A 15,999-nucleotide genomic window follows, 5' to 3' on the forward strand; every position below is an offset into this window, starting at 1 on the left:
CTTGCTCTATGGACTGCAATCAAGCTGATTCTTCATGTTATGATTGCAGGTGCTCTGTTGCAGTCCATAGAGCAGGTTGAACATTTGAAAATATGTTGATGTTGCTTATACTTTAAATACCCAATCATGTGTTAGTAAAAACAAATCCAAAAAAACAAACAGGCTTTTTATTTGCATGTGATTGGATGATAAATGAAATGCAGATTTACCTTATTCACTAAGCCTAGTGAACAATTACTCTGGAAAGTAAACATTAACTGTGGTAATTGAACAGTCTAGTTCCTTTAGTAAATCAACCCCATAGAGTGCTAGACTCCTCCACCTGTACATTTCTGAAAAGCCCACTATGAATGTGGCGAGTGTTTCTTTAAACTGTAAAGTGTGTTTTATAACAGCTCGCCAAATCTGACATTAAAGTTGAAGATAATTTTTTTTTTTTTGATACAGCCATTTTCCATTACGTGCAGGCTGTTGCTTCAGCTAAGATACTATCCTGAAAGACTGTTTTGTGGCGCTGGCAGAGTTAAATGCAGCCACTGCTAAAGAGAAAAGTTGTGTCACTTGCTGGTCCTCATTTGCCCTTTCCGCCATTTACAGAATTTGTATTACTATACTTCCACAGTGCATCTCATTACCTCTGTAAGTGGGTGGTGGAATCCCGTAATTCAACTGTTCGAACTTTTCTCTGCAGTGAGGGATGCAGTTAACTCTTACAGTACTGTAAGACAGCTGCTCAGGATAGTATCTGGCAAGTATGAAGGAGAATTTTTAGGAGAAGCAGTAGTCTGCAGATAATGGGATACATACATTTATACATAAACAATGTGTATGGTGCTGTATCCCCCCCATAGAATATATACTAAATGTCAGCTTTAAGTAAAATGAGGAGAAGCTAATTACGACATAAAGTTTTATGAGTAATTTCAGGCTAAAACAAAAGTAACAAAACTATTACAAACATTACAAACATTTTGTGTAGTACCCCAGTGTTTTTTCTATTTTTCACTAATAGAATTATTTCCCCTTTATCCACTCTCTACAGGCACTTAAAATATCCCATGCTGGAATTGCTTTGTCCGAATTAGAAGCATCTGTTGCTTCACCTTTCACTTCCAAAATTCCAAATATTCAATGTGTTCCAATGCTCATCAAGTACGCTTTTTGCATATTTACAATCTTCATAGGTTTGGCTATAAGAAACGTTATTAATGTTTCAATGTCCATTATAACAAGCTTTGTGCATAAAAGGGAAAATGGCTTGTGCAATGTGAATGTTGATATAAGTGGTGTTCATTTTAAATAGCCAATCACTTTCAGGAGAATAAAAAAAAAACAGGATTTTTGCTATAACTTGAATAAAGTGAACTTCTAAACTTTATAAGTTTAGAAAACATTTGAGCTGATTTATTAACAGAGTTTCAGTTGTGTCAGTCCCGTTCACATTTGTGCGATGCGGGAACGCTGCGAATATGCAGCGTGATCCCGCATCGCATCCGCACCCCTGGCAGTTCACACTGCCATATGCGATACACAGGGGGTGTCAATTAAAAGTTAACGACACCGCAGTGTGATCTGCAAGTTCGCACAGAATCGGATCGCACTAGTGTGAACCACTATGTGATCCTATTCTGCTGCGGATAAAAAAAAGGGTCAGGTGCGTGTTTAGTGCGGATGCAGTGCGAATTCAGCCATACAAAGTGTATGGTTGAAATTTGCACCGCACATGAGATCGCATGTAATTTAGGAGCAGTGCGCTTGGAATTACATGCGATCTCCGTGATTGCACTAATGTGAACCGGGGCTCAAAGTTCACTTCAATTACCCAATCCTGTGAAAAGAAAATTCATCTAAGTACCTCATCATGTGCAGATAAAATAGGTGAATGAGAATTCACTTTTCACATAACTGAATAATGGAAGTGAGTATTTAGCCAATTTATTGTGCGAAGATTTTAACGTCTTTAGTGAATCAGCCCCGATCTCTTAGAAATGTGAAAATAGACTATTCCTTTAAAACTTGTACAGCGGAATTGAGAACAGTGCTATTGATAATTTTATGGCAGTAGTCCCCTTAAAAATGATCTGTTTATAAATCAGGCAAGCATCTGCATCAGTGTTGGTAACATTACTAAAATGTACAGCAAATTCAGGTAGTTCTTACTACCGCCACTTTAAAAATATGTCGTTTTGGCATCTACAAATTCTTTAATGACTACTGCCAGCTCTCAGATTAGGAAACTGGCAGGAATTAGGACCAACTGTTAGCTGGTGTAAAGAGATATGCCAGTAAACAGATCAGGCAGTTGCATGTGCTGGGAAGCTGTATGTGGCAGCTTCCTGCATAGAGCTGTATGCCCTGACACAAGTCAAAGAAGCAAAGGGATTTCCATTCACTACTTACCAACCAGCAACCAACCGAATAAACGTGTCTAACAGTATGCGTTAAAAACAGGGGTTTAGTTGCACACATTTGCAAATACATGCGTAAGCTACAGGCCTCTGCAAGGCACCTTGATATCTGCAGACCCTAAAGCACCGTACACACGTACCGATCGTCGGCCGACCGATCGTCCGTCTTTTGTCCAGGGCTGTCGGTGTCTGTTGAAAAGTGCAAAAGACTGCACACGAATTTTGTCGGCCAACAACAGCCGACTGCAGAAGTGATGTCATGTGATGGTTAACTTTCCCTGTGTTTTTTCTTTTCTGAGCATGCCCAGTCTTGCAAATCTGCTGTCTGTCGGCCGAATTCTGTACTGACTGGCGAACAGTCGGCCGTTCTGGTGTCGGCATACAAAAATTTTAATGAATTTTAATTGTAATGTTTGGTACTGTGCCCTGACAGAGTTCTAAAGGGTGTCTACGACATCCTATATAAATTCCCCTGGTAGTGTTTTAAAGGATAAGTTCCCCTTTCATAACATGTTACACCCATATTCAGGGTGTAACATGCAACATGGTATGAAAGGACAGACCCCCCGTTCCCCCCCAATCTCCTGCTCTGACAGCTTGCAGGGATCTTCTCCTCCATGCAAGCTGTCAAAATTTAAAAAGAAATGTGGCTGTGTGGGGCTCTGCCCACCCAGCCACGTTCCTACTGTCTGTCTTAGAGGCTGTTAGCTTGTAGTTTTCGATAAACTACCACAGCACTGTAAGCGCTGTGGTAATTATTTAATTCTTCCCATCAGAATGTATCACAAGCTATGAGCAAGCAAATACACTGACAGGTCTGCAGGAGTCCTGCATGGCATCAGCGCTCTGCTGATCGCTAGTGCAATGCTTTACAGGCACATTTTGTTACATGCAAAAAAAAAAAATGTGCATTTATTATTTTTAGTAAAAAGGTGACTTTATCTTTTAACCCCTTCATGCCTAAGCCCTCTGACATTTGCTGCTTACAAGTTAAAATCTGTATTTTTTGCTAGAAAATTACTTAGAACCCCCAAACACTATATATATATATATATATATATATATATATATATATATATATATATATAGTTTTTTTTTTTTTTTTTTTACATATGGCTGCGGCAGAGGGAGCCTGTTCATTGCCTTGAGGCAAGAGGGAGGCTCTGGCAGAGAGGGCCTGGAGGCATAAGCAAAGGGATTGAGTTCTGAGACAGAGTACGAGAGGTTATTCTTCCACAAGTTGGGGACTGTGGAGAGGCTAGAAAAGCAAGGGGGATTTATCCAAAGAAACCCTGCATGGTACCATGAGTTTTTGGCTGCTATTGGAGACATTGGCTGCTACATAGATGCAGAGCATTGGGTGTAGGCCTAAGACCCTTGTTTGCTGTCTACCTGGCTGTTTTTTTTTTTTTTTTGAGTCTGCTTATCTGTATGTCTACTGCCCCAAGGGTGTCCTGTGCCCTGACCCTCTCTCCCTGCATTTTTGTTGTTTTGAGTAATAAAATCACCTTGTTCATTTTTAAAAGTGACAGGCACTCATCTTTTCTGCAACTATACACACCCACCATGCCTAAGAACCAGCATCCTGAGGTGAAATGTCAGCCCTTGCTGATGCCGGTGGTCAGAGGGGTGCTACGCCTACATTCAAATTCACTGTCCTGTCAAATAATTCCACCTTCTGTACTAGCAATTTTCAAATGAAAAGAGTCCATTAACTGTTTTTTTTTTCCATCATGTGCAGAGTAGGGAGTGGGAAAATGATGAATTTGTGTGATAGATCAACCTATATATTAACAATATTTTCTCATAATGTTTGCATGTGTGTTGTAAAAAAAAAAAAAAAAAGGCTTTTTTAAGAGTCTGTCACCATAAACATTAGTTTTAAATAATAATAGACTGCTCTAATTGCACTATTGTTACCACGCCTGAGCAATTATTTTATTACCTAACTGCAGCGTTATGAGAGTTAGTACTTGACTTATCAATTCTGTGTGTAAGTAAATACTATAATTAACAATCTGTAAGTTAAATTCAATTTTCCCTCTTCTGTCTTTTGATTTTTGTGAATCTTTTTTATCATATTGATGTGTGTTTCGTTAGTAAAATGTCTTAGTAAAAATAAAAACGTCTTACGAACAAATAAAAAATATAGATATAAAATAAATATTCATATATTTATTATACATCCAGAGCCAGATTGTCAATTGTGATCAGTAAAACCAAATGGAATAAAATGGTCCATACTGTGTTTTAATAAAATCACCTCTACTTCTATTTTGAGAAAACTTGTTACACTGCCTAAAATACTTACAGCACTATGTTCTACGGTGTAACAAGACAATGTTCTTTTCTTACACAGGGAAGGAAGGAATACTCTGGTTACAACATTCTCTATTTTTAAGTTCACGACCATGGTCATCCTTGTTGAACTAACTTCCCTAACATATCTATTCTGGGTAAGGTTGCCTTACTTTAAACTTTTTCCTACTTTGAAGATGTTTTGAAGTGATTGCTTTCTGGATTATTTTTTTACAATTGATTTTTAGATTTTCTAGGTAATCTTTAAATGTCTATATAACATTGTCGCACTGTATTTAAGTGTTACTACTGTATGTTCCAGATAGGCTACATATATCGATAAAAAGTAATTTAGTGATTATTCTTACCTTACTAAAGCAAAGGATTTAGCCTTTTCTTACCATGAACACCAGCTCTGGATTTCTCCAAGAGAGGACAAATCTTGTTTTAGGCAGTTGTCACTAGAACAGGTGTCACCCTTGGGAAATTTACCTTTTCCTCTTAATAAAAAAAGTAACTGTAACATTTTTGCCATCTCTTTTTTTCCCAGTGGCAATGGTCCTCAGGACCTATAGAGCCAGCAAATCTCCCCAATGGGGACACAGACATCAAATAATATCTGAGAATGGTTTTAATTTTAGCTCCATTAAAAAAAATAAAAATAAATAGGTAACGTTAGATATAATTTAAATTGTAGACTCACTGCTGGAAACACAGCTCTGTACAGGCCGTTCCAGAATTACAAACATCTGATTTACATACAACTCATACTTACAAATGGAGGGAGACAACAGGAAGTGAGAGGAAATCTACCCCTAGAAAGGGAAATTCACTCTTGTAAGAGTTCTCATGGAAAAAAGGTGTCTCCACTGAAGCTTTATTATCGATCCTTATTTCCACAGCAACCCAACATTTTCAAAATCCAATTGTTACAGGGATAGAAAGTGAGGTGAAATCTTCCGAACACAGGCACAGACAGCAAAACAAATTTTACAGGGGTGTTAACCCTTCCCTATGCTATCCAAAAAAAACTTAAAAATTATTTCAACTTACATACAAATTCAACGTAAGAACAAACCTATAGAACCTATCTTGTTTTTAACCCATGGACTGCCTGTATAAATATTTTGCAAAGTATGAAATTATTAGTTTTTGCCTTACACAAAATTATTTTGTCTTAGAAACAAACCCTTCTTGCAAATTATCATTACCTACTTCAAGATTTGGCTATCAGTAGTGCAGTGGCCTTAACTTGTAAGTATCTATTATTTTAGTATTATAATGCTGACTTCTTCAATAATACACTGTATGACACAACATTCTTTTTTATTTAGTAAGTTTGAATGGTCCAGCATCAAAGCTCGCTCCATACAGACCCCCAGGACAGCTTCTTTCTCCTCCATTATTATTGTCCATTGCTATGCACTTCATCTTCACTTTGATTGTACAGACAACTGCTTACTTCCTGCTTCTGCAACAGCCATGGTACAATGAAACAGATGTCTTCAGGTAAATGATTACCACATGGTTTCTATATCTAACCATTCTTTAGCCACAATTTTAAAAATGCAGTTTAATAAGGACAGTGGAAGTCATTTTATTTGAAACTCATATTGTCAATATTATTTTCCTTCACATGAAGCTTTATAAAAAGGCAGCTGTAATCTAAAGCAGGGATTGGCAAACCATGACACATGCACCTAGGCAAGCTCATGCCTTTTGCACTGAGGCCAATTTCACACATGTGCGGCCGCGGTTCGCAGCCTGGGGTCCAGTGTGTTTCTGTTCATCTGTTCATATGCGATTCAGGTTCCAATTTTTGCCTGAATTTACACCTAACCCGAACTCAAAAATGCACAGATCCCTTTTGGAAACCACACCGTGGCCACCCCGGACATGTGTCAACCAGCTTCATTGAGAGCTGGTCACATTCACATGTCACTGTCACATGCTCACCGTATCCAATTCGCACAAATGTGAGCCTGGCCTGACAGTCAATGACTGCCAGACTGTGAGCCATAGTTGACAGTCAATTACAAGGCCTGACCTGCCCATGACCTTTAAACTCCCTGATATCATTAATGTGAGGATGTTAGCGTGTGAAAGATCAATTATCTATTATGTATTAGTGCAACGCAACTAAAAAAATAAAACAAAAAAACAAACATCCAGTTGCTGCTAACACCACAAAGTGTTTTCACTACACTTCCTAAAAATGAGCTCAAAATCTGGTGCAGCGCCATCTCAAATTATTTAGTGTGTAACTGTGTAACACAGACTATTTTTTTTAAATAAAGTGCAATGGTGTATAAAACACAATGTGGAAAAAAGTGCAGCGCTAATAAATAAGCAATATAAACGTGTATATATATAAACCAAGAAAGGTAAATACAAATAAATTGCAAAATGAATAAAAGTGAACATCAAATCAACAGTCCCATATGTGAAGTGAAAAAAAAACAGTCCACAACGGTGATAATTGAAGTGCTCACTGGATCCCAACACCAACAAGATATAGAGATATAATGTGCTCACCAGAACGATAGGACTCAAAATGCCATATAGCATATGAGTCAAATCAGCTTGTTGTACAATGGATGGATAATCCGAAGGGATGACTAAGGTCACTGATGTTGAGGTGAAGAGGTAATAGCAGATATGAACCGTCACACCAGAGCGGCTCTCACTCCGTCTGATGGCCAGAAAGGAACCAAAAAACAAGGGAGCACAAAATAGTGTAACACTGCTAAAATTTTAATTAAATAAAAATACACCAAATTGCACTTACAAACATCTCGTGGTAAAGAGGGTATACAGATGCAAAGGTAGGCTGTCAGCAGCGTGGCCTTGACGCGTTTCAGCATAAATGCTTTTTTCAAAAGATAGTGCCAGCCAAACACCCACAAAAGCCACTTATTTATAATCTAAGTAGTAATAAGTCACCCAATGAGAAGATGCCTACTGTGCAGACACACCAAGCCCAAAATGGGGTCGGCTTGCACTCCAAGCCTCGTTTTCAATGTGGCTATGGATGCCTATTGTGCAGACAAACCGATCCCAAAATGGAGTCGGCATGTGTTCCAAGCCTCATTTTCATGTTTTGTATAAAACACAAAACATATACAAATGATGAATATGATATGAAGTGAAAAAAATTACAAATGCAAATCATGTTCCCTTTAGTGATATGCCAATATACTATAATCCAACCGATTATGAGTAATAAAGTGCAAAGTGTCCATAAATTCATAAATCTCAATAAAAATTGTTTTTTTTTTTATCTTAACCACTTCAATACTGGGAACTTTTACCCCCTTCCTGCCCAGGACAATTTTCAGCTTGCAGCACTGTTGCACTTTGAATGACAATTGCGTGGTCATGCAACACTGTACCTAAACTAATTTTTTTTATCGTTCTTTGAGGCAGATAAAGCTTTCTTTTGCTGATATTTAATCACCACTGGAGTTTTTATTTTTTTGCTAAACAAAGGAAAAAAACGAACATATTGAAAAAAAAAGTTTCCTGACAGACTCCATGGCAGCACACGTATTTGGTTTAGTCCCGCCTCCAAACCTACCCTATAGGACATCCACTCCCATAAATCCTTGCACCTGTTCAGCACACTTGTTCCTTTTTTGTCCTCCTAATGATTACCTGCATCCTACCTAATGGATTCCAGGAGATGGATGACTCTGCCAAACGGGTATCGAGTGTGTTTTCTCCTATAAGCCCTAGCTGTTGCAGGGTATGGAGTGGGGCTAATATTTATGTGCAGCCTATGGCCGGAGAACCCAGCTGCTGCGGGTGGCCTGTTCCCCAAATACCCATTCCGGTGTGTCTCTATCCATCCCTGGTGGCTAATGGCTCGATTGGTGTCAGTGAGTATTTTTGTCCAAATGCTTCATGGCAGCTATTGTTTTATTTTCAGGGCTTTGTATCTCTTTTACCTTCTTTTTCTTCTTTATCCCTGGTGGCTAATGCTCCGTGGCCAGTCCACACTTGCTTCCTGACCGGCCGCCGGTTTCTGGCTACTGCGCATGCGCAAGCACCTCGGGATCGAGGCTTGGTTTTGCGCATGCACGGTAGCGGGGCAGCGCATGAACAGTATGGTTTTCGGCGCCGCCGATGTCATCCAGCGGGCACCATATTTAAGAAGGAGCACAATGTCAGCAGAGAACCTCCTCCCTTGGTGGACACTGCGGCGATGAGGCTGGTCAAACATGTGACCCTCCCGCTAGAGGACACAGTCTCTTTTAAGGATCCTCTGGATAGAAGAATGGACTCTGACCTCAAGAGTATCTACTTGACAGCGGGAATGGCTTGTAAGCTGGCCTTGGCCGCAATGTCCAAAGCCATGGAACTATGGTCTGACTCGGTGGATGAGTCCTTTCGGAGTGTGTCTGAGGAGGTTGCCAGAAGTTCCCCGATTCAGGAACTTAGGATGGCCTCCTCTTTTCTGGGGGAGGCTTCTATTGACCTTATCCATCTTCTGGCCAGGGTTATGTTGTCCTCAGTGACAGCCAAGCGGGCTCTTTGGCTCCGCCCCTGGATGACCAACCCAGCATCCAAGCAGGTTTGGTGCCGTATTTCCTTTGAGGGCTCCTCCCTCTTTGGGAATAAACTAGATGCTATAACCTGGGCTATGGGCGGCAAGTCTGGTTTTCACCCTCAGAATTGACACCTTCTCAATCCGAAGAAGGGACAGCCCAGGAGGTATGTTCCAGATCGTGCCAGAGAAGCACGCACCTACAGGCCTGGCAGAGAGTTTGGTCGCAATTGGAGGTCAAGACAATCCTCCTCTCGGAAGCCATCGAAGAGTGTCCCTTTTGGCGACCGTGAAGCATCAAAGTCCTTTTGAGATTGGGCCCGCTCAGGCATGACGGTTGGGGGCTCGGTTCCTACACTTCCAACATGTCTGGGCGGCCTCAATCCGGGACCCCTGCACTGTCAGAACAGTCTCATCCGGGCACAAGTGGGCTTTCGACGAAGCACCAAGACCAAGATTCCTGCCTACCTCCCTGCCACCCTCAGGAGAGAAGCGCCAGGTACTACTTTCCTACGTAGAGTCTCTGGTGTCTCAAGGGGCTGTCATTTCCATGCCAGAGCTCGAGTGTGGCCAGGGAATTTATTCCCCTCTTTTACTGGTCCAGAAGAAAAACGGCTCATGGAGACCCGTCATCGATCTGACCTTTCTAAATGAATATATCATAAAGGAAAGATTCAAGATGGAGACACTTCTATCTATTCAACAGGCGGACCAACCAGTAGACTGGATGGTGTCCATAGATTTAAAGGGCGCATATTTTCATGTCACTGTTGCAGAGGATTTTCAAAAATACCTCCGGTTTGCCGTCGGTCACTCTCCCCTTCGGGCTTTCCACATCACCACGGACCTTTTCAAAAGTCTTGTTGGCTGTGGTAGCCCTGTTGAGGACAAGAGGCATCCGTCTTCATCATTACTTAGACAACCTTCTCCTTTTATCTCAGGACAGCGATCAGTTGTTGGAGCCCCTGGATCAAGTTGTGTCCACCCTTTAGATATTCGGATGGCTGCTGAATCTGGAGAATAGCCATTTAATTCCTACCCAGTCCCTCGTCTATCTCGGGCCTTGTTCAACACAGTAAGAGCTACAGTGTCTCTTCTGGAAGAGAAAGTGCCTTTACCGGCATCTTGTGGGCCAGTCATACCCTGGTGCGGCAGTTTTTCAAAAGGGCAGTAAGACTTAGGCCCCTGAAGAAGCCGAGATTCTCCAAATGGGATCTTCCAATAGTTCTGGATTTCCTGTCACAACGCATCTGTGATACAGCTGAGCCTCTTACTAGTAAGGAGCTTATGTGGGTGACCGCTTTCCTGGTGGCTATATTACCTCTGCAAAGAGAGTCTCTGAGATTGGGGCCTTAGGGGCGCAAGAGCCCTTCCTAACATTTTTTCCGGGCAGGGTAGTCTTAACCCCTATGTTGGAAGCAAGACCAAAAGTGACCTCTGTCTTTCACGAGAACTCGTAAATAGTTTTGCCTACCTTTAGGCAGGATGAGGGCTCATCTATCCATCCACTGGATGTGGGGAATTGCCTCAAGCAATATCTAGAAGCTACGGTTCCCTTTAGGCAGTCAGAATATCTGTTCATCACCTTCAGTGGGAAGAATAAGGGATTACGGGCTTCCTCAAGATCTATTTCTTCTTGGATCATCCAGGCCATTAAATGGGCTTACAGGGCTAAGGGCTTGACTCCAGTGGCGGTTACGGCTCACTCGACTCGGAGTGTTTCCACGTTTCCACTTCCTGGGCAGTCTCCAGACATGTCGCTCCTGAAGTGATTTGTAGAGCAGCATCCTGGTCTTCTATGAACACCTTTTTGTCTCATTATTGTGTTGAGCCGGCAGCTCTTTCTTCTGTTAGTTTTGGTTTACAAGTCCTGTCGGTTGACAGAGTTAATTAAACTTTTGTTCAGCATCTGCCCACTTTGATTGTGTACAGCGAGTTATTTCCCGATACATATGCTGCCATGGAGTCTGTCAGGAAAACAGAAAATTGTTATCAAATACTTACCGTAATTTTCCTTTCCTGATGGACTCCATGGCAGCAGGTGTTCCCTCCCAGTTTCTAAGGAGGCTAGTTATAGAACAAGTGTGCTGAACAGGTGCAAAGATTTAAAAGATTTATGGGAGTGGATGTCCTATAGGGTAGGTTTGGAGGCGGGACTAAACCCGATACATATGCTGCCATGGAGTCCATCAGGAAAGGAAAATTACGGTAAGTATTTGATAACAATTTTCAGTTTTTCCTAGTTTCTGTTATAACATTTTGCAAATAAATATGTTTTTGCCTTCACTGATGTGTGCTGATGAGGCTGCATTGATGGGCACTGATAAGGTGGCATTGATTGGCACTGGTGAGGAGGCACTTACAGTATATGCAGCACTGATGGACACTGATAGGTGGCACTGATATGCAGGACTGATGGGCACTGATTGGTGGCATTGATGGGTACTGATATGTAGCACTGATGGGAAACCTTTATGGGCACTGGTGGGTGGCAATAATGGGAACTGATAGGTGGCACTGATGAGAAGACACTGACCAGCATCACTGACTGGCACTGAAAGGCATCATTATTGGGCACTGATTGGCATTACTGATGGGTAATGATTGCCACCACTGGTGGGCATCACAGGTGGGCACTGGTGGGCATCACTTATGGGGCTGCACTGATTAGCAGTGCAAATCCGCCCTGTCAGGAGAGCCGGCTCTCCTCTATTCACGCACTGTCAACACAAATAATGGAATGCTTCCTAGTTACAGTGTGGTCAGCTGTGGTCATAGGCTCTTTACCAAGATCTGAGATGCGGTGTGTCAGAGTGACACACTGTATGACTGATTGCCGCTCTGGATGATCCTGGGGCCACGCACTAGAGGCGAATCCTGAAGGACGTCATATGACACATGATCAAGATAACTGCTCCACTCCCCGGCTGTCATTTTGCTATTGGCCAGATGGGATCTGGTTAAATAAAATATTTAATTCAAGGTACTATTCCACCACAATGTAAGGAAAATAAATCTGGAAATTGTTCATGCTCTCCTTCACTTTTATGCTCTGGCCGGTCACCTCACATTAGGACCCCTGTTTTACCAGTGACTCATAATCAGTTGTTCCCTTCTGTGTATAATAGCATGTTGTCCCTCTATATCTCCTTATTTCATTTTCCAGCTCCCAGAACCTCAGGTATACTCAGGGAATAGCAATGTATAAAAAATGGGAACAAAGCACAGAATCTAGTGCTCTCCATTTATCAAAAGTTTAATTCTTAAAAGGTAAAAAAAGTACACTCACAAATGAGGGACTTTAGCAGTGCTGGCTTTCAAACACATACCACTTGAATCCTCACATAATGAGATGGGGGGCACACCTACTGAGGAAGTCCATGCCCAGGGACATAACACATATGGGGGTGGAACCTGCTAATCTGACATCATCCTGCGGCCATCTTATTATGTGAGGATTCAAATGATGTGTTGGAAACCAGCACTGCTAAATGGCCTTGTTTGTGAGTGAGGAGAGGTAAGGGCCAAAGCAAGCATTGTAAGAAACCAGCTAGTTTTCAAAGAGAGGCAAACACTTGCTAAGCACCCTGTACAGCAATAGTTATTGAGGATTTACTCAAACCTCCTTACAACAGCTGTCCAAGTCTACTCAGGGGCAACTATAACTCTGTAACCTTTATTAACCTCCCTGGCGGTATGATTATTTCAGATTTTAGGTGCTGAAAGCGGTACCATTATTTTTGCATGTAATTCTTAATGACAAGCAGCCCAAACCAACTATTTACATATGATTTGTTTTCTACTGTGCGCTCTTCTTTATAACATCTCGGATATGATACAGTTTGAAACACAAAATCATAAATTATAATATTATAAATAGCTATAAATAAGTTAAAGTATATATATATATATATATATATATATATATATAGTACAGTAAAACTGCAGGCAAGGGCACTGGGGGGCAAACTAAGGTCAATTTATTTAGTAATGTAATCCAATAGGATTACAATATATCTGTCAGGATCTGTGTCATTACATGGGTCACCTGCTGGTGGCACTGTTGTTCCTGGAACTGAGGGGCGCAGTTCCAGGGCCCACCAGCGGGTGTCTCCCAGCAGCTGGACTGTTCTTTTAATTAAGCTGCACCTGAGGAGGACTGCTGAGGGAATATAAGCCCGCCCTTCACTGAGGCTCAGTGCTTCAGTATTTTCTCTGCTAGCCGTGTCCCTGTCTGAACCTGTATCCTGAAACCTGTATCCTGAAACCTGTATCCTGATCCTGAGTCCTGTTCCCTGCATCCTGCTTCCTGTACCTGGCTCCCTGCTTTCCTTGTCTCCTGTCCCTGTCCTGTCCTGCTATTGTTTGCTCCATCCCTTTGTATATAGTTTGTTAGGTTCTATTGGGGTTTTGTACTGTTATCATTTACATTTTGTTTACTTGTTTATGGTCACTGGTGTTGGTATTGGAGTGTGTCATTTTGCTTAATAAACTTATTTACATCTTTATCCATCTGGGTCCTGATTCCTTGGTGCAGCCAACTGATCTGATCACCCTTGCTGGATGCCTGCATGTGGTATCCCTGACAATATCAGTGTGTTTGTGTGTTTTACTTTTTGAATTTGCTGCCGGTTCCACCCCCCCCCCCCCCTGCAATGCGACACTCGCAGGGAATGGAAGCCGGGGCACACAGCATCAGACGGAAGATCCGGCCACCGTATACTGCCAGAATACATTGCGGGATCCCGGGGACAAGGTAAGTAACCTCTTCCAGGATCCAGCGATTTCTCCCTGGCAGTACCCCGAGTGTGGCTCTGGGTTACCGCTAATGGCACTGAAATTCCACCCCGAGCCACACTCGGGAATACTGCCAGGGAGGTTAAACTGTCAGCACTACTTTCTTGTACAAAGAGAGTGTGAGTGATAAAGAAGTTTTAGGGTCAGGAGCTAAAGTGCAAACAAGTCAGTTCTAATGGTTTAAGGCAGCGCGTTTACTCTTTTTTTTAATGTACAAACACCAGCTTTATTATTTAAGATTCTCTTGCACATAAATAGATGTGTGTCTTGATATCTCTTTAATATCTTCACATCAATGGACTTAAACTGAGTTTTTAGCAAGACAGGTAAATCAGTTAAAGGCAGGAAGATAGTTTATTCGTTTTCCTTTCTGCTGCTTTTTTTTCTAAGAAAATGTTTCAGCTGTAGAAGGAATATTCTGCAAGGTGATAGAAATGGTTTACTTCAATACATTTTTCTCTTATCTACTTTTCCTATGTTTTCATTTCAACACCACAGATTTTCATTTTATTCCTTTAGAAACATTGAGTCCTCGTTCAAATGGAAGCGATATGATTTGGCAAGCCGCAGCCTATTGCCGACAATGGCACAGTTCCAATCGGTGCAACGCTGACTTTGCGGCGCCGCGCTGATTTGCTAAAGTAGTTCCTGCACTACTTTTTGCTACTTTAGGTGCAACTTCAATAGACATCTAAGCATTAAGCCGCACAGAGATCTTTCATGTTGAACCTGAAGTTGCACTGAAATGCGGCTTTGAAATCGTGCAATTTCAGATGAAGTTGCACAATTTCAAAGCCGCGTTCAATGTGAATGAGGGCCTAAATTATTCAACCTGTAGCAAATATAAAATAATACATGTATACAGTATATAGTTAAGTAAACTTGACACTGTTTGACTTTTGTTTATTTCTAAATGGCAGTGCCTGTCTACCATTAAACCATAACATGGAAAATGTTACCATAAGAGAACATCGGTTTTCGGAGAACTTCATCGTCACAACAATATTCCCTATAATAGGATTTAACCTTATTATTCTAGAGTTTGTCTTCTCTAAAGGACAGCCATTCAGACAGCGTTTGTATACAAACTGTGAGTTGCAATTTCATGTATGCATGTAAAAGATAAAGTATGTACATACCTGTAACGGATCAACCTGCACCCCGACTGGGTACCTCCGTTGATGGATGCTCCTAGTGCTTACCGAGGGCTCCAAGCACTCCACCAGACACCATAACCACCGCAGACCCCACAAACTGCCGCAGCTTGGTTGGGGTCTCACCGTCTCCTATCCACCCTGGACCGACGACAAGGCTCCAGGTTCCAGTGGGTGAACCTGTCTTTCCCCAGAGAGTGAAGGAGGAACAAGAACAAGCTCTTACAAGAGCTTAGTGATTATTCAAGAGAGTATGAAGAGCATAGCAATCCCTTGTAGCAGATTCCCCCAATAAGAGACAAGACTCTAGATTGAGGGTGAAGTAGAACTCAACGTTTAATGGTACAGCTGCTCTTTTATACAGTTTTCCCCACAAGATTACTGCCCAGGTGGACCTTGTGGGGAACAGGACATGAAATTCACAATCCAATAAAAAACAAGACGGGCACACAGTCACTCCCATACACTCAGTCACTCCCATACAGTGTAAACAATCCCTCCCCTCTGCCTGATTGCATTCGCATATGCAGATGAAATTGTATACAGAAACAGAATTAACCTGAACTAATTATCTAGCCATCTTGACAGAACAATGTGAGGTCATTAACATTTAACAATGGGACAGGCAGACTTAACACAATACACATTATCTCAATACACAAACAATAGGTCTCTGACATTGAAGGACATGGAACAGAAGCCAATGTGAATAGCTCTTTCAGTGAACATGTTCAGAATCAAACAGGAACAGTCCTCACGTATCTCTCGAGATACATGGCTGACAAACATCACTGTC

General features: G+C 41.6%; 1 protein-coding gene across 1 annotated transcript in view; it reads left to right on the top strand.

Moving 5' to 3' along the window:
- The window catches only part of LOC309551115 (putative cation-transporting ATPase 13A4), a 358,044-nt gene that overhangs the window by 324,504 nt on the left and 17,541 nt on the right, over positions 1–15,999 (top strand). The window contains exons 23-27 of the mRNA XM_082251561.1: positions 1,043–1,152; positions 4,768–4,864; positions 5,888–5,960; positions 6,041–6,215; positions 14,970–15,139. Of these exons, the coding sequence (XP_082107687.1) occupies positions 1,043–1,152; positions 4,768–4,864; positions 5,888–5,960; positions 6,041–6,215; positions 14,970–15,139 (625 nt within the window). The remainder of the gene's footprint in view (positions 1–1,042; positions 1,153–4,767; positions 4,865–5,887; positions 5,961–6,040; positions 6,216–14,969; positions 15,140–15,999) is intronic.

The sequence above is a fragment of the Pelophylax lessonae genome (genome assembly GCF_965119305.1).
Source record: "Pelophylax lessonae genome assembly, chromosome: 3".
NCBI classification, from domain to species: domain Eukaryota; kingdom Metazoa; phylum Chordata; class Amphibia; order Anura; family Ranidae; genus Pelophylax; species Pelophylax lessonae.